This window comes from Centruroides vittatus, unplaced genomic scaffold, assembly GCF_030686945.1.
Source record: "Centruroides vittatus isolate TY-2023 unplaced genomic scaffold, ASM3068694v2 contig_1215, whole genome shotgun sequence".
Classification (NCBI taxonomy): domain Eukaryota; kingdom Metazoa; phylum Arthropoda; class Arachnida; order Scorpiones; family Buthidae; genus Centruroides; species Centruroides vittatus.
The window spans coordinates 209,923-232,629 of NW_027120777.1; the positions used below are offsets into that span (position 1 = coordinate 209,923).

General features: G+C 32.2%; 3 protein-coding genes across 4 annotated transcripts in view; 1 reads left to right on the forward strand and 2 right to left on the reverse strand.

Moving 5' to 3' along the window:
- Positions 1-2,171: 2,171 nt before the first annotated feature.
- On the reverse strand, positions 2,172-6,383 carry LOC136987103 (uncharacterized). Its single transcript, XM_067284773.1, has 2 exons — positions 6,145-6,383; positions 2,172-3,198 (listed from the first exon to the last, which is right to left on the reverse strand). Exons 1-2 carry the CDS (start codon positions 6,312-6,314, stop codon positions 2,172-2,174), a joined length of 1,197 nt encoding a protein of 398 aa, XP_067140874.1. The 5' UTR covers positions 6,315-6,383.
- Positions 6,384-9,076: 2,693 nt separating this feature from the next.
- LOC136987113 (zinc finger MYM-type protein 5-like) lies at positions 9,077-10,646 on the forward strand. The gene is made up of 2 exons (XM_067284782.1): positions 9,077-9,159; positions 9,938-10,646. The coding sequence occupies exons 1-2, from the start codon at positions 9,077-9,079 to the stop codon at positions 10,644-10,646; spliced, it is 792 nt and encodes a 263-aa protein (XP_067140883.1).
- A 4,032-nt stretch (positions 10,647-14,678) lies between these two features.
- The window catches only part of LOC136986846 (uncharacterized), a 166,024-nt gene continuing 157,995 nt past the window's right edge, over positions 14,679-22,707 (reverse strand). For both annotated transcript variants that reach the window (XM_067284480.1, XM_067284474.1), the window contains 3 exons: positions 22,550-22,671; positions 15,227-15,408; positions 14,679-15,163 (listed from right to left, as the gene is read on the reverse strand). In XM_067284480.1, coding sequence (XP_067140581.1) covers positions 15,122-15,163; positions 15,227-15,408; positions 22,550-22,671 — 346 coding nt within the window. In that variant the 3' untranslated portion in view covers positions 14,679-15,121. The remainder of the gene's footprint in view (positions 15,164-15,226; positions 15,409-22,549; positions 22,672-22,707) is intronic.

The window sequence follows — 22,707 nt, forward strand, 5'->3', positions numbered from 1 at the left end:
TTCATTAATTTTGTGTTAAGAGAAAATACAGGGAGCTTGCAGATCTTGATTGGGTAGCTTATTTTTCAAGGAAATGTCACTCTAGAAAATATTTACCGGATATTTCTGTATATAACTTGTGTGTGAATTGGCAGGAAACGATACTGCACCAGGTATTGATGGTATACCACCAGTGGAACTATATAAGTACTTCTCGAGCTTGATTAGATATATGGTAGGTTTGTTTAATAATGTTTATCAATCAGGAATTATCCCATTTGGATTGCCGTATATGTATGATTATTCCTATATTTAAAAGGGGCTTAGAGATTTATCTGATAATTATAGAGCAATTTCATTACTACTGACAATTTCTAAAGTTTTTGTAAAATTTTATGTAAGCGATTGATAACTTGGTTGAATAAGTTTGAAGTATTCTCGGATTTCCAGGTTGGTTTCGGTCTGGTTTCTCAACATTGGACAACATTTTTGTTTTATATGCTTTAATTCAAAAGTCTTTAAAGAAGAAACAGGCTAGCTTTATGCTTTTTTCGTTGACTTGACATCGGCATTTGATTCTTTAGATAGATATCTTTTGTGGAGACAGCTTTTGACAATTGGTTTGAGCTATAAATTTGTAAATTTCTTGATTCAGTTATATACTAATACAGAGGCATGTATGTCTAGTAAAGGGGGTACGTCTGATGTTTTTTTTCACGTTAAAAGGAGTGAAACAGGGTTGTGTATTGAGCCCCAATATTGTTCAATTTATATCTAAATCTTCTTGTAAGAAAATGTAGTGACTCCGAATTAGTGGGCATTGATATTCTGGGAACGGAGGTGAAAATCTTGACTGATGATTTGGTTGTTGCCTATAGGTCTGCAGAGAATGATTGACTTTTTCCGATATACACTACAAGAGTTAAAAATTTTTGTTAATATTGATAAATCTAAAATAATGGTATTCCGAAATGGAGGGAAACATTCTAAAAATTAAAATTGGTTTATACAAAATTGTAAAATAGAAGATGGTGATGAGTATAAGTATTTGGGTATAATTTTCCAGTCTAATGGGTGATTTTTAAAGCATTTAAAGTATATTCATAAAGTGAATATTGGAACAGACGAGATTATTAAGGCTTGTATATGTAGTAAATTGTTACGCTGACAAGATAAATTAAAATTATTCAAGTCATTTATTCAGTCAGTAGTGTTATATGGGTTCCGAGATTTGGGGTTTTGATTGGAGAAAGATGATAATTTACAAATTAATTTTATCAAACGTTTATACTCTTTAAAAAGATGGATTCTGTCGTATATTATATACTTAGAGTTCCAAAGGGTCCCTCTTTACTTTAATATAATAAAAATAATTTAAGATCCTTATGCAAACAGTCGGTTAGTAAATTTACGAAGTCCGCTAAATTGTTGTTAATCTCTCAAAGAGTAGCGTGGGGAGATCGAATTGTGTCCTTGTTGCAAAATTTTGGTTATCGAAATAATCCTATAATGTTAAATGAAACTGATGTTGATGATATTTTAATGAGATTGGCAAATAATTATTTAAATGAGTTTAAAGATAGAGCTGCTAACTATAAATATAATGTGGTTTTTGGATATTTTTAATGAATGGGGCTCGGTAACTTATTTGAATACAGAAAGACTATTTTGCATTACACAATCAGTGTTATTGTGTGCGATGTAATATATTTAGAAGAATGATGGCTCCGTGTTAGGATTATTGTGAATTGTGCACTCGTGTTAATTTTCATGATTTTCATGTAATAACTGAATGTAAGGCTCTGACGTCGGTCAGACAAAAGTGTTTTGGTAAAGATTATTGATCGGTTCAATCATATAAGCAATTGTTACAAGATTATAATAAATATCATTGTAATATTCCCCTACATACAGGGTTTCCCTGTATGTAGGGGAATATTACAATGATATAATAAAATAACTAATAATAAAATATAATAGATATAATAAAAAGATAATAGATATAATATAATAGATATAATAAAATAACTAATAAATAAACATTAAATTACTTTTATTTATTATGTAACTATATTGGAATGCTAATTCACAATTTTTTTTTTCATTTTGAAAAGCAGAAAACAAAGGAATAAAATGCAGAAGTTGAAAGAATTTTGAAAAATTTCTTTCTACGGAATTTCTTTTAAACTACTTCAAAAGTAAAGATTTACGTTACAATATACGTATTCTATAAGGTTACTCAATGCAACAGTTTCTTCTCTGGAATTTATGTCATCTCGTACATAACGACTTGCCAAATTGCTAACTCGTATATCACTTTGTGCGATGTCATCTTCATTAATTTTAGCTATCAATAGACCTACAGAAGATTTCTGAACATAAATGACTCGATTCAATTTAACATTTCCGTTCTGATCACAAGTGGTTTGTTGGGTTTTCCAACTATCACAGTCAATAAAATTCTTTACTTTTACTCTTATTCCTACTTCGCTGTTATGAGAAATTGGAAGTTTAATTCCAATGAGGAAACAATCTTCCTTGACCCATATCTTCGAAATGAACTGAAACTTGTTATTCATGTCCAATACTTTATCGAGAATGCAAGAGCGTCGATTACAATATATGTACCACGAAATTAATTTTTCATTCCTCCGCAAGACATCTCTACTACAAATGCTGTCTGGAATGTATGATGAATCAGAGGTTGCTTTGTAGTATTGTATGGCGTTTACTTCTTTTTCTCTTAGGAATTGTTCCGGATAGACGTAGCAATTTAAAAATCCATCATCCATTGTAAGAAATCTGATGTTGGGTAAGAACGGAGCCATGACTTGCCGCAGAGATGTTTTCGAGTTAACTCTTCGCCTTGCCCATTCGTAAACAATTCTATAGATAGTCATCTCATCCAAAGTTCGATACATAGGACGAGAGACGAGTCTATGAATCACAATTTCATCACAGTCCAAAGCCCTTTTGTTTTGAAAAAATACTTCATTCCAATAATTGCTAAATTTCTTCCAACAATAAAATTGCAAGTCATACTCTCTGTTTACGCAAGCAAACTCGTAAATAGTGCAAACATTTAGAATTTGATAAGGTTGGATCATGTAAATTCGGCAGTATTTACTTAAATCACGCATGCCCAATCTAATGCTACTTCGATAAACGTCTATTGCATGCCTCAATGAGTGAAATTTTGGAGATTTTCGTTTCATAAATCTATACATAAGAAAATTATTGCAATTAACAACAGATTATATATATCAATATGATATATTTAATAATATTACAGCACTATAATAATGTTTCATTACTAGGCATTAGGTAGAAGGTTTTAGGTATGTATAGTGAAATCCACTTTTTCTAATCATTTTGTGACTCGTCCGTATTGACAATTATCAACAGTAAGTGGTTACAATAAGCAGTCTACACGTTACTGTTACGTGTAATATAGTAATGCTTTTGATTACGTTAGAGGCTATTATGTAAAGTAATACTGTAAATGTTAGATGAAACTGTAAATGAGAATTAACGGGTGCCATATCAAAAATCTAAGTAAAGTAATGACCTGTTCCGTTCTATACAAACCAAATATACCATTGTTTCGCTTATTTGGTCAGGTAGAATACGGCAACACAACACGTGGGTGCATTAAGGAAAGAATTTTAATGGAGAACTGTGTCTAATGATTTAAAATGTGAAGAAAACCTGGGTATCTCCGGGTGACCAGCTCTTTAATGAGACGGAACCTGCTATCAACTATCACTGTTCAGTAGGTTTACCCTCGCCACACCTTTCGATTGTGTTTCTGTTAAAATATACTCAATTATCCACATATTCTTTACAAATATAGAACAATTTTCGATAAATATATATACATGGACAGCTGGATGTTTAATGATTGGTAACCTGGATTTAAATTCACAAAAAGAAGAATTCCAAAAAATTTTCATGGTTGGTGTGTCTCGGATATCTAATGCCTTACTCTCGCCATCTGGCCATTCCCATTAAGAGCCAGTCTATTAATAAGTTGGTCATAGAACGAAAATAGAAAACAAAATACAAACAACTATAACTAACTGTAATTGTAATTTTCTAGTGTAAGGGGCCGTCCATAAATTACGTAAGGGCGATTTCGGCCATTCTAGACCCCCACCCACCCCGGTGTAAGAAACCGTAATATTTTCTTTGATCCCCCCCTCCCCTTTCCTATCTTACGTAATATTTAGGCATAATTTTATAGAAAGATTTTAACGAAAATAAATTTTTTTAATGAAACCCTAAAAACTTTAAGTCCAAAATATATAATTATTAATATGTACTATTATTTATAAAAGACTATGTTATATTTTAATGAATTCGAATGAACAATTTATTTTAAGAACTTCATGTTTTAATTATTAACAATCTTTTTATTATTATCATTAATCAACATCATAATATTCATTTTTATATTAATTTTAATTTTCACAAAAGGACGCAAAAAACTTCGACAGATCGACCAGCTAGTGCACGTGTAAATAGAAACTTCATACAAAATAAAACAAGAGAAAATAGAAACCACATTCTCTTGCCATATTGGTTACATCTTGGCTAAAGCCAAGAAAATAAACTACATGCTGATAAAATGTGCTACGTACACCGGGGAACTAAATCATAAAGCTTATAAAAAAACTGTATATAATGGGGCAATACAACCAATGTTACTTTACGCGGCCTCTAGCTGGGATCATGTAACTAGTAAAAATTCAGTAGCAAATAAAGTACTCTCTCTTCAAAGTCTTTCAGAATCTGCCATCAGAATTTCAAAGTGCTGCAGAACTGTTTCTACTAATGTCTCTCAGATTCTAGAAGAGCTTCTTCATTTGCCACTATATATTGTAGAAAAGGTTCTGAACTACTACATCCACTGGCGTAGCCAGGATTTTGTTATGGGAGGGGCCTAGTAGAGGCTGTAATTTTCTGGGAGGGGCACCAGGTTAACTGGGGGGCCGTGCCCACCCATGCCCCTTCCTGGCTACGCCCATGACTACATCAGAACTACAAACATCAAAGCTCAACAACAGTGTCTACTCCTATCTACGGCTGTTCAAATGCTACCATATTGCAATTACCCTATCTCTGATCATCACCCTGTAAACAAGGTTATCCTCAGCTACATTCCTCCATGGATAACCATGCAGACATTAATATCTACACAGATGGGTCTAAAAACCCCCTTCATGTCCGCTCAAGTATCTGTATCTTCCTCCAAACTGACATATTTTGCCCAAAATATGTTAGAAGATACTCCCACATATCAAGCTGAAGAAGATGCTGTCTACCAAGCTGTTCAGTGGGCCACTTCACTACCAAACAAAACTGTCTATCAACATTTACAGTGATTCTTAGTCAGTCCTAAAATTTCTAATAAATACCAATTTCAGTAGCAATAAAATGACATATATCCAGCAACATATTAATAATCTTGTAATAAGTAACTGTTTGATACTTTTACATCTGTTTGATACTTTTTACAATTAGTGTTCAAAAAATATGGAAGATAATATTATTTCTAATTTCTAGTTTTACATTTTAGTTTTCACTAAAAATCGAATACTAATATTATGTTTACTTTGTATCATGTATTTTGGTTTATGTATTCTTAGTGTTATACACCCACAGGAGTGGTACACTTATTCAAATAAAAAAAATAACGAGAAACCCCTACACGGCCTTTCTCTCATGATAAAAAATGTGTAGAGAGTGAGTCTGCTAGCGTTATTATTCTATCACGTCACATCTGATGGTGCCAGTACAACGAGCGTTCTTAATAGGAACCGCCAAATTCAAAACTCCACCACTCAACGAGATCAAAAAATAAAAACAATATATTACGTAAGACGAGATCTATTACCCCCTACCCCTGAGTAAGAAATCCTTGACCCCCACCCACCCCAAAATACCTTACGTAATTTATGGACGCCTACCTAACAAATTATTTTAATTTCAAATTTCCGAACTGACCATATACATAGAAAGAAATGTTTACTGTTAGTATTTAGTAATAAATATTCCTAAATACAATATAAAATGCATTTAAGAAGACTATATAGAAAGACGATACTATATAATATTACCGATAATATGTTATAAAGTTCGAAAATATTGAAGGAGAAAACTTACTCATCGATCATTTGCACATTTTCGTATGCATAAGGCAAGTAAAAGGTGATAGGTATGTCGTTCGAAAATGGCTCCAGCATAACTTTAATTCTTCGGCTGTATGTAATTAATGTAGATCGTGAAACAGATACTTCTCTTCCATCCATAGAATGTATTTCAATTGATTCCATTATATATTCTTCTGCCGAATTAATTCAATTTTTTTAAATTACTATTTTGGATGAAAAGAAAAGAAAGTATTGTTGATTTAGACTATTGTTTCCTCATTCATAAATGTGTTTGTTTATGCAATTTACTGTAATTCTTTTAAATTACGTAATTTGGAATTTGTGCTTATATTCAAAATTTTACAAAACTTCTATTACATTCTGTCATAACACATTTAGTAACTGAAGTACTACCTGTACATTCTTATGATGTATCCTAACTGTGTACCAAATTTCAACTCTTAACCGTTTGATCTCTGAGTTTATCATCATTATTACAGTGATATCAATTCTATAGACAAAACGGTCACGGTTGGAACATGTCGGCGTACATGTACAGAACATTCAGTGGTGACAACGTACTTGATGTAATAAACAATTTTTCGATGTTAGCATTGATTTGGGAAAATTTTAATCATAAGTCAGGCTCAACTGTAAGCTTACTGTTTGTCTGTATTTGGTCTGAAGAGCTAGCAATGCAGAAAATCCTCACTTCCAATGGTAAGAAGTCAAAGGGCGTCAGGGTTTTCATAACAAAGCAAGTTTTGCCAATTCAATATATTCGTTTGTCAATTCACCCCAAAATTGCAACAAACTTGTCTCCATAAAATGACTTTCTGTATTAATATCTGATGAAATATCAAGCAGCTGTTCCTGCTCGATAACTGACAGTAACTGAACAGACAATGGAGAGACATTAGCGGCTGTTCAATTTGACATGTCAGAAGGTCAACCGTGGGATCGAGAGCAGAGAAATATTACTTATTTCTTCCAGCATTTGTTCGCGAGCTTTCCATAATACTTCACTTGTGCTTATGACACAATCGCCGAACACGTATTGTCATTTCGCTGTATTATTATAAATTGATTAAACTGAGTGCATAAGGAAATCGAAAACCCACAGCACTGTGAGCTGGCACAAAATGTACAGTACAACGTCTGCAACAATTTGATCAGATGAAATCTTTCGAAAATACAAGAAACGTCGGATAATTTGGCATTTTTGTTAATCTGCACTACTCTACCCAGTAGTTGCTAGATTAACCAACTTCAACTGTATCTAGAAAAGTGTTGGAAGAAAACACTTTGTCTGAAATTTGCGTTTAACTTAGCACGTGTTTTCTTTCATTATCATCTGAATTTTTTCACTTTCTCTTACGAAATAATTGTAAAAAATATTAAAATATACATCACAGTATTAAAAATAGATAGGAAAATATCAAATTACTTTCATTTATTACTAGCAGATGAGGCCGGCGTTGTTTGGACAAAAAGTAACAACAAACATTAAGTTTATTAGAATCTTTCGACTTTTAACCCTTCTATTATATTATATTATAGTATTTTATTTATATAATTACGAATGTTACCTTTAAGAAACTGTTCCATTCACAGCCGAATATCATATGGTCATCTGACAACCAATGAAATTTCGGAAAAACGGATGAAATGAATGAAAAACGGACCAAATATTTAAACTCGTCCCCTCGAAAACCACTTAAATCATATTTTGTGCAGGCCGGTAACCTCGTATTATGTAATTTTCCTAGTCCAATGCCACCATACCGCTGGTCCAATAGAAAGAAGAGACTGTCGCGAAAGGCGGGTTGCCAACCTTAATGTCTGAAAGATTTTATATGACTTGTTTAAATAAAAAACAGTCTCGTAATACTGTGAGAATAATTGCTTTTATGTTATATCTACGCAACACCTTATCTCACTGAGAATTACTTATTAACCGTAAAGAACGATTTCAACTTTTAACCAACAATTTTAATGTATTTTATTATTTTGATTATTTATATTGTATATATATTACTGTAATTTATTGTTTGGATTCAAATAAGTCAATATTTCAAAGAATTTTGTATATTAATGCTATTAAATTTTGGTTCTTTATTAAAGGTCGACAGGGTAGAGACATAGAAGGGGTCATGTGTCATATCTCCAGTGTGGTCAGAGTTAATGAATATTTTACTCGTTATTAGCATTCACAATCTCATAATATAATCGAGATGAGTTAATAATAATAACAATACTGTAATAATGATGATAAGGTGAGAGTTCTTACGGTTAAGAGTTGAAATTTGGTACAGAGTTAGGAAACATCATAAGAATGTACTATACATACACTAAGAAGGGATTTTTCGAAATTTTTCTCGCGGGGGGAAGAGGGAGAGGGTTAAGGATTACTTCGAAAAACTTCGTTTCTACCGTGCTATTTTAGATGCGGTATTTTGCGTTTTTGTGAAAAATCGAACATACTTTTACACCCATCTAAAAATTCTCTAATTAGTCTCGGAAGAGAGAGGACCTAATTCTTGCACCCATTATAAAACTCGGTCTCTACCTTCAAAATTAAGCTTGAGTTCTAATATGAGAACCAGTGGCGTAGCGTAGTGGGGGCGACAGGGGCGGCCCGCCCCGGGCGGCACTTTTTAGGGTGCGGCATTTTTTCACAATAAATAATAATAATATCTTGTAAAAATTTGAACCATTTCATTTCATATTTTTGTCGCACCTACGATTCGGACCGATTGAAATGAGCGCGGAATTTTTCATTACTTATTCTGTGACGAAACTGGGGAATCCCCTTTCTTTAAATGAATGTATAATAATGACATCTTGCTCATTGTAGCGACTGACAACACCGTCTGTACTGACTTGTAGGGATTCCCCGTATTTTATTTTGTGCTTGGATTGTTTATGACTAATATTCAGCGAGAATGACGTCTATCATTCTATCAATATTGTATAATAACACCTGCAAATTAGATTACAGTATGGATAAGTCCCTTCAGGGAAGTCTGTGAGTGATGCTTTGACAATTCAAAGAAAGTTTCATTAATGGATGATCAGTCGTCCAATTCACATTAACTTAATCGTATACAGTATACGTATGCGCTTTCCAAACTGTGATTTTAGTGCTCGTAAGTACGTGTAGTGATTGTTAAATTATTGAACTTTATTGAAAAATTGGGTTAAATTTCAGATATGTATACTGTCATGGCGGCGCTTCTGTTAGGTTAGGTTAGATTAGATTAACTATATATTTAGTAGGCGTTTCCTTTTTCTTCTTTTGTCCAATAACTACCGTGAATCAATAACTAGTGACGTTTAGCACATGGCGGCCTGAAGGCGGCTCTCCTCCGGGAGGTCAGTCGAGCGCGGCCATAGCGCCGCCATAGCGCCGCCATGACAGTATACATATCTGAAGTTCAACTAAAAATTGTATTGTTCGTGCACGTTTACATTCGACTATGTGAGTATTAAATATTTTATTTACGTTTTTTATTTTTGTAATTGTATGTTTGACTGTCTGCTACGTTGTTCAAGCTTTAATTTATTAAAATAAAAAAATATCAGAACAAGTAAGTTTCAGTAAAGTAGGTTATATTTTTTTAATTTATTAGTAATTATTTTGAAATGTTCTACGATACTTCGTTTACGAATCCAACTCGTACTTTTATTATTTATTATAAGTCTCAATAATTATATAGTTTTTTGTTTTAACATCAAAAATGAAAAGAGTAAAAGAAAGTGGGGCATCTTACCGTCATAAAAAAAGCTAAGTTGGAAAACATTAGAAAAAATGAAGGGGCATTACTTAAATACGTGAAAAGGCCTGTTCCTGAGACGTCAGATTCCACGTTGGACTTAAATTCATCAAAGATAACTGGATCTTCAAACCCAGAACAAGCTAAAAAAATACAAGAACTTGACACTGTTGATCTGGTACCTGTTAGAAATGTTGACATTGTTCCTGAAGATCAAATTCCAACAACATCTACTCAATTAGAGTCTGCATCTGTATGCCTAGACACCGGCCTCGATAGCTTAGAAACAGAGAGTGATACAGCATCGGCATTGTCTGCTATTCAATACCGAAACTTGGACGATATCGGAAACTGGCCTGAACACATAGACGAAAATATGCGATTGCATCTCATTCAGCAAGGCCATTTAGTTGTTCAGCATATCAATACTAACTTCGCTGTAGCGTCAACAGTAACACGTTTAGATTCGTGTTCTTTAACATCAAAAGGAGAGACAAGACGGCTTACCCAGGAATGGTTTTACCACACATTAACTAACGGCGAAAAAGTTTTACGTACTTGGATGGCTTATTCTCCTTCCAAAGCATCATTATTTTGCTTTTGCTGTCGTTTATTTGAGAACGTAAACACACCGAATGGATCAAAGTTCTGCTCATCTGATGGATTTAATACTTGGTGGAAATTAAATCCTAAGGTTTCAAGTCATGAATCAAGTGCGCTACACGACCAAAATTATTGAAAATGGAAGGAGTTGGAGATCAGACTTAAAAAAGAACAGACTATTGACAAAAAAGAGCAAAACTTAGTGGCAGGAAAAACAAAAAAAAAACGGCAAGAAATTCTTATCAGAATGTTTGATATTAAACATTTCCTTGCCAAACAAAATTTGGCTTTACGTGGCCATACAGAAAACGACACCAGTACTAATAAAGGAAACTTTTTAGAATTGGTGCATTTAATTGCAAAGTACGATCCTGTACTTCGTGAACATCTTGTAAGATCTGAAATGTGTGGCAAAATTTCAATCACGTATATGTCACCAGAAATCCAAAACGAATTTATTGCAATTTTGGGAAATAAAGTTCGCCAGCATATTGTCTTATGTTACAGCCCTTTCTTATGTTCTGGATCAGTGATGTTTAACCTGTAATATCTTTCCTAATTTTATTTATCTCTGTTCTTTTACCAAATATACTATAAGAGGTTCTTGGTTCCCTTTCACCCACAAGAATCTGAAAAGATTCTTCATGATTCTATATGTTATGAGCTGAAGGGAAACACATTCTCTGCCATTTCGGTAAGTGTATATATCTTAATTAGCTACAACATTATTGTAATGGGATCAATCATCAGGATCGTGAATAGGAGATAGTTGCCATTAAAAAGACCTCCAGGAAGGCATTCCCTTAGACAGATCGCCCAAGTGTTGCCGTAACTTAACTAAAGTAAACCAGACTTTTTGCCTGTGGGCACTAAAAAAGTTTCCTTTTAGCAAGCCCATTATGGGTTCATTCAAACCAACAATGGGTTGCGAAGGACAGGATCTAGTATATATACGAGTGTACTACCCTCTGAAAAATTCCTAGAGTTTTCGACCTGCTCGGATTCGATCCCTGATTCCCAGTGTTACGTTGCTTTATTCCTTCAATAAAATTCAAAAATATTCCTTTTTAAATTTAAAATATGCTTCTAATATACGAATATAATAAATTTTTAAATGATCAAAAGCATAACATATAATATTCTTATGATCAGTGATCCAAGCTAACGCACGTGGACTATAAATAACTTCGATTAAAATTATACACTTAATTCTAATTCGATTAACACTAAAGGGAGTTAAATATACGTCTAATGCTATATTTAACATTAAATTTAAAACTTATTATATCAGAAAGTTTGCAATTTAAAAGTATAAGAAGGAAGAAAAATATCGACCTTAGGGTGTAATGCAATATGAAGGTTGACAGTTTGTATCTCTTATCAGTTTTAATAACTTCTAAGTTAACTTCAGGCAATGAAATTTGTAACTTTTATGATTTTCCATGTAATAATTACGCTACGATTGATCAATATATTATAATATTCGAGCAGTTAACATAACTCTTCGACCTGAGACACGGAAAAAACCCCAAAATACAATTTATCGTGGATTCGCACCTGCCAGGTGGAATTTTTCGGAGTTTCTTCACGAGTCGGAAAGCAAAATTTTCCTTAGAAAGTTTTTCCCAGAGGCACTCTTTTGGCAAACTTCTTGCATGTTGCTTTGCCTTATTCCATCAATCCAATCCCTTCTTAATTTTCTCAAGCGGAACATCTTAAACACTGACGCCAGTTTTTTGGGAGGATGTCTGGCTTATGGACGTGACGTCACGAATACTCTGAAGGCGAATGTCTCGTGAAGGGTGACAAAAAGGTTATTGCACTATCGCACATATAAGGATGTTGTGTAAAAATTTCATTATATACTGTAGTTAGAATTGTATGTTATATTCAGAATAGTTTAATTTGTAAGGACATATATTTACTTTAGGCACTTCCATAGATTATGTAACATACCCCCTCTTCATAGGGTCGTGTTAAATTTATGGAGAGAGAGAAGTTTTTATTATTATTTATTTACATCTAACATTAAGAAGGCCTATTTTTCCCTATAACTCTTTATATTTTTACGTATAAAAGAATATATTTACTAAAATAAAGAATAATTTTATACACAAATTTAAATTATCTTTTATTAAAAATTTTTAATATATTTTTAATTAAAATTTTAACAATTATTTTAATATAATTAAACTTTTATGGCATTGTCATTTAAATTTCTTAATTAAAGCAAGTTTTATTGAATAAAGAAATACTTTTTGAATAAATTTAAATAATTAATCGCAACTATTCTATCTTTAATTTAAAGAATATCTAGAATAATGGAAAGTATTTATTATTCAATAGTTGAAAAATATCACACAAGAGGGCGCTAAGTGCACTTTAAATGGCCTTATACTTTATGCAGAGCGTCATATTTGATTTCATTTATTCTATTATTTCTGTTAAATTACAAAATTTAAAATTTAAAAAAATTATACTTTTATCAATAGAAAATTTTTAGTATTGAATATTTTAAATAAAATTAATTAATACTATAAAACTTTTAAAAAATTATTGCATCTATCTCCATTTTTAGGATTTCTTTATACAATTAAAAATGGATTCAAACTTGTTTAAATTAATTTTTTCTACTTTTGATACTCCTAGATAATTTAGATATAATTTTTATTGGCATTTCTTATTTTAGTAATATGAATTTTGATTAAATTATACAGTATTATGATACTATGGTTTACTATGATACTACAGTATGGTTTACAAGGTTCCATATCCTTAATTTACTTCAGTAACTTCCTTAATTCTTCATTTTTCAATGTTAAAACTCAAATTTAAACATTAAAAACTCAATGTTTGTCCTATTTTTTTTTTAAATTTGAAGCAGCAGAATTCAAATACAGTAATGGAGGAGGAAGAAATTGACTTAGGGATGATCACCTTCATTTACAATAGAAAAACTATTGAGAATGACCAATCGAAGTATTATCTAAATATTTATTTCTAATTCAGTATCACTCTTTATCTCATTTTGTTAAGGAAGATCTACAAAAAACAAGAAGAATTCAATTACAGACTGTGTTATTCAATAGTTTGAATAACAGTCGTTTGTTGCGAATGAAAGTGAATTTGAGAATCGGTCCGTCCATTAATTATGTGTATAGTTTAAGAATGGGGAGGATTGGCAAAAGTACAGTACATCATTGTACACGATGGGATGTAAGGAAAGCGAGGTATTGTCTATGCAGACTTTTTTGGTATTAGTGGCATACGAATTTATTCATAACTAGTCACGTAAATAAACTATCAGAAAATTTTTGCGGAAACTTTTAAAATTTATTATCCCCAATGTCAGGGGGTTTATTAACTCTTATGCACGTAATTAAATGGGAATTTGCCAAGAGTTCATCATTGTACTGGAGGAAGAGAGTCAAAAGTAGCTCATAAATTATAATTAAGGGACAATGTCTCATAAACTATTAGAAATTGACTCTACTTTAACCTAATTGGCTAGCACAAAATTGAAAATTTATACAGTGAGTTAAAGAAATGATTATTTAACGTTTATTATTAATAATTGCTAAATTTAACGCATTACGAAACGTTACTTGCGAGACTTATAAGTGTAAATGCAAATTATAAAATGGTTACTTAAGATTCACTTCAACAGTAATAATTTTTAAATAAAGTCAAACCTCTGAACAACGGCCAGTGACGAAAACATAAAAACTGGCCGTTGTTTGAAGGTTATTACATATATATATATTTGTTTTTTGTTCAAAACAGTGGTTACTGTTTACGTGTGTCCTTTATCGGAGGTTCCACTACGTGTACTGTAGTTGCATTTGTGTTACTTCTATATTAACTTTTTCGGCATCTGCAGATGCCGAAAAATTTATATCTGAATGAATGAAGAGTTATACTAAGGAACGAAGTTATCAAAACTCACGAAAAAAGCATTATTACAAAAGAATTAAAATTTGAAATGACTAATTAAGAGATTAATCGGTCAGGTCAGGTCCTACGCAAGATAATATGTTATCACACGAGTTAACACATTGTTCAAAACGTGTATCAGCGAATTTAAAGCAAGTTAATTATGTTCCTTTTACTTTTTATTTTGTAATAGAAAGATTCTTAAATGTAGAAGTATAATATTTTATTTCCTATGTACAAGATATAGCTATATAAGAGCAAAAATTCCGAAAAAAGACAAATCGGGAGACGATGTGGGATGATATTGAACAATTGATAGAAAGACATGCCCAATTCAAATATAAAAAAAATCCGATAACATATTCCCAATATATATAATTGGGTGAGGGTTCATTTCTACAGTTCATTTTCATTTAAGAATTATGCAGTCGGTTTCATTCAATTTCTTCGGGAGATATTTTTTGTGCATTCACAATATACTGTGGATGAGATGCGAGGGGTGTTTTTTAAAACCCTCAATTTTGATTTCAATGCAGTGTTTCTTTGAAAAAAAATTGTTAAATGGATTGAATGAGGTAAGGCAAATGATTCTTCCCCCTTCTTCTTCTTCTACTACTTCTTAGGTAACATCTTGGCAAGCGCCATCCACTCTTCCGTGTTCTTCAATCTTCACTTTCTTTATATGTGGTTTAGATGATCATCTGGTGGCTCTGGAGAAGGCTGCAGACAAAATTAAAGTTTAGAATAATTTAGAAATGATCATCCCCTTATCCGCGTGCTTACCTGTTTAGTTATTTCTGTGCTGTTTTGAGAAGATATGGTCTTATGTGGACTTTGATGAGAATCGGCTGGTGAAGATAACGTCCTTCGAACCATGTCGCGGTGACTTCGATGACATCGAAAAGACGAGTGGCTGCGTAAAGAAAGCTGAGAACGAACAGATGAAGAGCTTGGGCGCCGGGATCCTAAAGAAAAGAAAAGAATAAAAAGTAAATAAAAATTTATCTGGTAAAGGTTTTTATATCTGTGCAAACACTCTCGACTTTGAGAGGTTACATGACATCTTCCACAATAAAATCAAATCGTTAAATGTCTTCACTTTTCAACGTAACTTTCTTAATGTGAATTGTTCGAAACAGCAGCCTCTGACGTAAACATAAAACTGCCCGTTGTTTGGAGGTTATTTCAAAAACAAACGTTCGTTTATTTATCTTTACACTAACTAACTGTCTACCATTGTATTTATTAATCGACAAAATGGCTACCATTCGACTCGAGTTATATAATTTGCAATTTATCTATAGCCATAATATTTATCATCCTTTACTTTTCTATTAAAAGTACAAACATTTTTAATTTTTGTTTGTGTTTATATATACATATATATAATTATATTAAGCTTAAACATCATTAATTCGACTGTCAGTAATGTCATCTTACAGTAGATCAATAACACCCAGAAAGAAATTCACAATATTAATTAGATTAAGTGCTTATTTAAGGTGTGGTAGAGTCAATTTGAAAAAGATCCGAAACTCTTTAATTTAAAATAATTAATCCTTCCGCTTCTAGGGCCCTAATAGGACCTTTTAATGGTAACTGTCACGAATTCTTCCAGGCACCGGGTGGTGAGAGAGGAGCCCGACATATTGAGGAATTTTTCATGGGACAGATCGTGCTGCTGAGTCTATTGTCCAAGTGATGTTGAGTTGCTAAGATATATATATATATAAAAAATCCAATAACAAGATGCGTAACTTTCCCAGGAAAATTTTTAAAATTGAATGTGGCGTCATCGATTATGATATTTTATTAAAAACAGTTTTTAAATGTAATTAATTATTATTATATAGCAAAAAGCTTAATTTTGAGGGTAGAAACGAGTTTTATAAAAAGAAAACATATATATAAATGCTAATAATAAGTAAAAGCTTCAAGTCCAATCTCGAGATGTGTTTTTAACGACACCGTAACGTACTTTATGTTTCCACCCCCTTGACTTTTAACCACTAAAATTTAATAAAACGAATACACAAAGCTCTATGAAAAATTTCAGAAATTTTCGAAGAAAAGCAGAGGAGTTATTAAGCTTCAAAGTGGGCGAAAAATTATCCATACATACAGAAAAACCTTCCAACTTTTTTGCATTTCTCGACGTTTCACGGTCCTCCGAGTCCAAAAATGTAAAAATTTTTAGTGGTCATTTTTTGACCGAGTGCCATACTTTCCCTCTTATATATAACAGCCGGTAAGGTAAAAATTATAGGCTATATTTCTCTAATTATAAACTGTAAAACAATGTCCCCTGTTTAGAAGAGACTTCGTTACGCTATTGAATTTTACGCCGGTAAAATATATAAAAATATAAATTACAGATTAAATTACATAAAATTTTAACATAAAAAATACTAATTAAATTATTTTTATAAGGTAAATTATTCACAAAATCGACACAACTAAAGTGGTAAGTGTTGCAGCTGTTATCTTAAAGACATTCTTCAATGAGCATTCGTGGAAAATTCGATAGAACTCATTACTTCGTTTGAACAAACAATTCCTTTCTGTATCAATGAATTCGCCATAAAGGTGTTTGTTGATAAAATTTGTTGACACTTTTCATTTTAACTCTTTAATATACATTCTGTATGTCAAAACATCGTATCAATTTAAATTATTATTCGATCTATACGTGAGTAAATATTTAAAATAAACAGAAAAACGATACAGTTTTACGCTACAAATAGCATTTAACAGCCTATAATATACTTATTTTAATTATTACAAATCTCTAAATTCTTAATTAAAGATTAAGTTCCGCTTTAAAATGAAGTTCATCTGCCTTACATATTATAAAAACTAAGTTACCGATATTATTATTCTGCTTTAAATTATAAACTAATTAAAATAGTTATAAGGTGAGGGGACATTTTCGTGAAAGTATTAAATTTATTTCAAACATTAATTGATAAAAGCTTGTTGCTTGGTGTCTTCGAGAGCATACGTACTGTACAAAGAAACCAGTAAATTACAAACTATAAAAAAAATATTCATAAATTTCACAAAAGAACGTTTGTTTTTGATCTCGTTTCGTCCAGTGGGCATTAAGAGAACCTTATTTGCAAGTCCATTATAGGTTCTGCCAGGTCCATAACGGGGAACCGAGTAGTGAGAGACGGAGACTGACGTATTGGAAGGATCACTCCCGAAAAATTTGGATTTCATCCCGGGTCCCCCAGAGAGATAGACTGCCATTTTAGGTGATCAGCCATCCTGCCGTTAGTAAAGAATTAAAGAAAAATCAATAAAGAAGACATAATTATAAATTTTGCATAGCAAGATTAGATCCTGGCTTTGCTCTATTCATTTTCATAATTTTAAATTTATAAATTAAGGCAATATTTACTTATTAAACTGCAAAAATCACAATACAAATTAAAAAATTTTGCTTACAATTAAAAAAAAAAATATTAATGATTGATTTAAAGATAATCGATGTAGAAGACATAGTTACAAACTTCACGCACGTAGATTTAAATACTGGCTTATTTTTCCATTTTTAAATTTATGCAGACAAGTAACTAAACAAACAAACGAAAGATAAAATTCCAGGCATTATCCAATAAGATGAGAAGGAACTTTATTCAAAATGACACGAGGTCGTTCGGTTGCGAAAGGTCTTTCTTCTGAAGCAAAATCTATGTGATTATTATGGACAGAATCGATTCTTAGCTGGGTGACATTATTCACTTAGAAAGAAAAAAATAATAATAAAAAAAAATTCTTTCTAATGGCAAAATGTCAGCAAAGAAAACATGGTTTGGTCTACGTCATTTAAAAAAATATTTTTCAAGTGAAAATGTCGTTTTTAATTCATTTTTTCTTCTTTTGATAACCGAGGCCTGCAGCAAAAGGAGAATTATTTAGTTGAAAGATCTCATGTCCATCCATTCATGTATTGCAATCGACATTCTGAATAACTTTCGCTTTCACAAAATATTTTTTAATATATTTTCGAAAATATTTTTAATATATCGTACACACGGCTATTATCGCCTTGAAATATTGTTTTTTCGTAAATTTTTATTTAAAAATAACTTTCTTTTTTTTTACTAGGTAATGAATGATGTATACTTTAATAAAAGTGCTCTGGGATTGTGAAACTTACAAGGAGAAAGTTTCAAGTATTAATAATCCAGTAGTAATTTTTGTTTACTAAAATTTACAGAAAAATTTATAATTATATGGAAAGTAAACACATTTTTTCGTGCTCATTGCTTGTTCTTACATGCCTCAGTGTAGCGGCGTAATTAGGCCCCACAGAACCTCTCGTGCGAGGGTCTTCTGCAAAATTTTTGCAAATACCTCAATATGGGAGCTCTTTTATTGAAGGTTCTTCTATAATTTTTTTTTTAAAGAAGACTTCAATAAGGACGTCCTTAATAAGTATTCTGCAAAATTTTCCCGGAAGATTTCAATGAGGGAGTCCTTTCATTGCAAAAAGTGCCCACCGGTAGCCGAGTGAATAAAACACTATTCGCGGGTTCTCGCCTGATGTTCTATTTGAAGGGTCTGGAGATTGTAAAAATGTCCGTTAAGTAGATAAGTAGAGGTGTCCGATATTCGGGAGTGTCCGTTAATGAAAGTTAACTGTATTGTGGTTTCTTGATTACAGATCTGACATAACTTTAGAATTGTAGAAGTTTGTAGCCAGAAAAGATTTCCAGAAGAATTTTTAGAGTGAGAAAATATCGACTTTTAAGTCTCCTTATATTTTATTTTATTCATAATTCCACCTTATAATCCTACGAGTTAGAGCATTCCGTTCTAAACATATTATTTTTAAATTTAAATATTATTTGTAGTATTAATTAACTGGCTACCTAGTGCTAGTAACGAGTAAAATCTTCGACCCCTCTCGAGATATGTCACATGACACTTTATATCTCCCCATCCTCTTAACTTTCAATTACCAAAATTTAACAGCATCAATCCACCTAATACTCAAACCTCCCTGCAAAATTTCAGAAATTTTCGACAAAAAGCACAGTAATTATTAAGCCTCAAATTGGATGAACAAAACCGTGCCCCTCCCAAACACACACTAACATCCACACCTTCAGAAAAAAACCCAACTTTTTACATTTTTCGACGTTTCAAGATGCCTTGAGTTCAAAAATGCAAAAATCTTGGAGGTCATCATTTGACCGATCGCCATACTTTCCCTCTGTTATACGAAACAGCCAGGAAAATAAAATATACAGATTAAAAGATTTTAAATTTAACTGAAAAAAGAGAGCCCTTTATTTACAGAAAACGTACATATTTAGACGGGAAAGAACCTAAAACAGCTGTTCCATTCCTCTGTATATTTTTTTGTGTTCTTGTAGTGTAAAAACAAGGCGAATTGTAAAGACTCTAATTTATTTGTGCTTGGCTCGTGTAACCACGAATGCTTTCTTTTATTTTTAAATTATAATATAAATTTTATTTTATGGCAGTTTACACAGATTGAGTTATATATATATATATATATATATATACATGCATGCGATATGAGGGAGAATACACTGCAATGCTGTTTATGCTCTACTACAGAACACAATTTTGAAATCTAAATAAAAAAACACTACATAATGTTATGATGTCAACACTGTAACAATGATTTATTTTTCTGAAGTGTTACATAGCGAATCGTATTGTCTATATCGCTGCCTTTTTACGTTACAGTGTAATTAATAAAATAATGTAACGTTCGGTACTCCGTGCTGTGTATTATCGCTTAGTACAATTAAGAGGGGGGTCGATCGAGCATATGCTTTACGTAATTTTCGGTTTGGCGACGTTGTTACGGAGCGTTACAATGCGTGGATGGCTTTTTTTTTGGTTACGGCATGTGGGTTATCTGCCAATCTCTATGCGAAATTAGCTCGAAATACTACACGAGGCCAGCCCGTTGGCGAAGTGTGAACCCGCGACATGTTCAATGGTTTTATAGACTCGACTAGTGGTGGGCATTTCGGATCTAAGAGTACATAAATAATTCTAACTTGTAACTGTATTCGTCCATTAGTTTTTATAATGCTGTTAATAAGAAAAGTAGTTTTCAGGTAAATTATTTTTACTTTTTCAACATTATAGTAGTTTCATTGATTTAAATTAAAGTAAATATTTTACATTTTCTTGAAATGAACTAGCGTGGAAACAAATACAATAGTAATCAAATAGCTTCAAATATTTTAATTTGTAGAGTTATCTGGTGTAAAGTCAAACATGTTTAAGGTTGAATTTATTCATAAGCACATTTTTAATGGAAAACACATTTCTGAAAATTCAATCTGCATAATATAATTGTATAATTTTTCTCTTAAAACTTGCCATTTGTATATACAAGGCAAAATAAACAGACTAAATACTTTTACTTTCCCGGCTGTTGTATATAACAGAGGAAAAGTATGGCGATCGGTTTCTAATTTTTCAATTTTGAACACCTGGAAATGTCGAGAAATACAAAAAAACTCTGGGGTAATTTCTAAAATGTATGGATGTTTGTGTGGGATCACGATTTTCTTCATCCTCTTTGAAACTTAATAAATCCTGTGATTTTGTCGAAAATCTCTGAAATTTTGTAGGGCGCTTTGCGTATTAGGGAGATTGATGCTATTAAATTTTGGTGATTAATGGTCGAGGGGATAGAGAGATACCGAGGGTCGTGTGTATCTGTAGTAGGATCGGACTTAACCCTGAAAATGAAGCTTTTTGCCATTTTATAATAGTTAAAAATAGAAAAAGGTTTTAAATAAAATATCATAACAGATGGAGCCACCAAAATTTTGAATGTTGTCGGGAAAGTTGAGCAACTCGTTACTGGGTTATTTTAATGATGTCTAAGAGTATGCTTACTCTTAAATGCGCCTATCTTATTTTTTTTTTAAATTATAGTTGGCAGCACACTTTAAGCATGCTCAAGCAAATCCGGCCAAAATCTAACTAACAAAACAAGCTGACATTAAATCAGCAAAGATCATCACTTCTATTTTAAAGATTCACAATTTAGGAAATAAAGCTTTGTATAGCACCAATCAAAGAATTAGTATCGCTAGTAGTGAGAAAATTAAAATTTGCACTCTTAGATACCTCGTACAGTCTTATGTAACCTCATACATATATCATATATTTAAATAAAATACATACTATGTGGGTATAACTTAATTTCTACATGGACACTATGAATGTCTCTATGCAGGTCAACTGTTTTGAACGGCTACAGTGATGCGATTTCAAAGATCTACTAGACCTTAATTTAAACTTATCTCGTCCACTAGTACTTTATCAATTAACAGGACTTAATAAAGTGCTAGTAGACGAGATAAGTTTAAATTAAGATAAGGACACAAAGGCATATCAACCAAACTACTAGATCTGTAATTCTTGTGGTATACCACAAACAAAATGAATTTCAGACAGAAAAATTCAAGAGTGGTAAATTAGATTTGTGTGTATTTCCCATGATTGAGGTCCTCTATGAAAAGACTAAACCATCAGGAAAGCAGATGTTGAGATAAAATTCTTCACAATTGTTTCATAATGGCATGGTGATGAATTGTGTTGAGATATTACTGTGTCAAGAATATCATCCCGAAGAAGTTGAGATTTCAGAATTGTTTGAGCATGTCAAAATACATATTTCCTTTAATTATAGTCTTTGAAAAAAGAAATATTTCATAAACCTTTGACGTAGACAAAACCCATTGCGCCAGTATAAAAACTTTTTAAAAATATTTCTAATTTCAACATAATAGTCATTTTGTAACACCCTATATCACAGTACATATACTGGATAAGGAGATGGAATGAGGCAACACAATATCTGGGAATTCAAGGGGAATTCAAACCAAAGGGAATTCAAACCTGGGAAGACTTTACCATGGGAAACTTAACTGGTCTCTATTTAGGTGAAGAATACCCAAAAACACCACATGGCTGTTAGCCGTGTAGCGTTTTCGGGTTGAGTGAGGTGCGAACCGCAAACTACCAGTGTTCAGCAGTTTCATACAGTCAAGCTAGTGAAGTAGGTATAAGATGTAGGAATAATTATTTTATAATTACCACTTGTACGCGAAGGTGGCCTAGAGCCGATCACAGATGATCCTGATGCGTCCATGCCTGTCATGACAACGGAAGGAGCAGAAGCGTTTCCGAGACGATCACGTGGTCGATTAAAGCGTGCCCTAAAAATAAAATGTAATTTTAAAAAAAATATACAA

Bases quoted from the DNA above. Each gene is read 5' to 3' on its own strand.
- LOC136987113 (XM_067284782.1), top strand. From the start codon at position 9,077: ATGACGTCTATCATTCTATCAATATTGTATAATAACACCTGCAAATTA. The intron at 9,160-9,937 runs GTGAGTGATGCT...GGAAAACATTAG, and splicing joins AAGTCCCTTCAGGGAAGTCT to AAAAAATGAAGGGGCATTAC.
- LOC136987103 (XM_067284773.1), bottom strand. From the start codon at position 6,314: ATGGAATCAATTGAAATACATTCTATGGATGGAAGAGAAGTATCTGTT. The intron at 3,199-6,144 runs GTAAGTTTTCTC...TCTTATGTATAG, and splicing joins AATGTGCAAATGATCGATGA to ATTTATGAAACGAAAATCTC.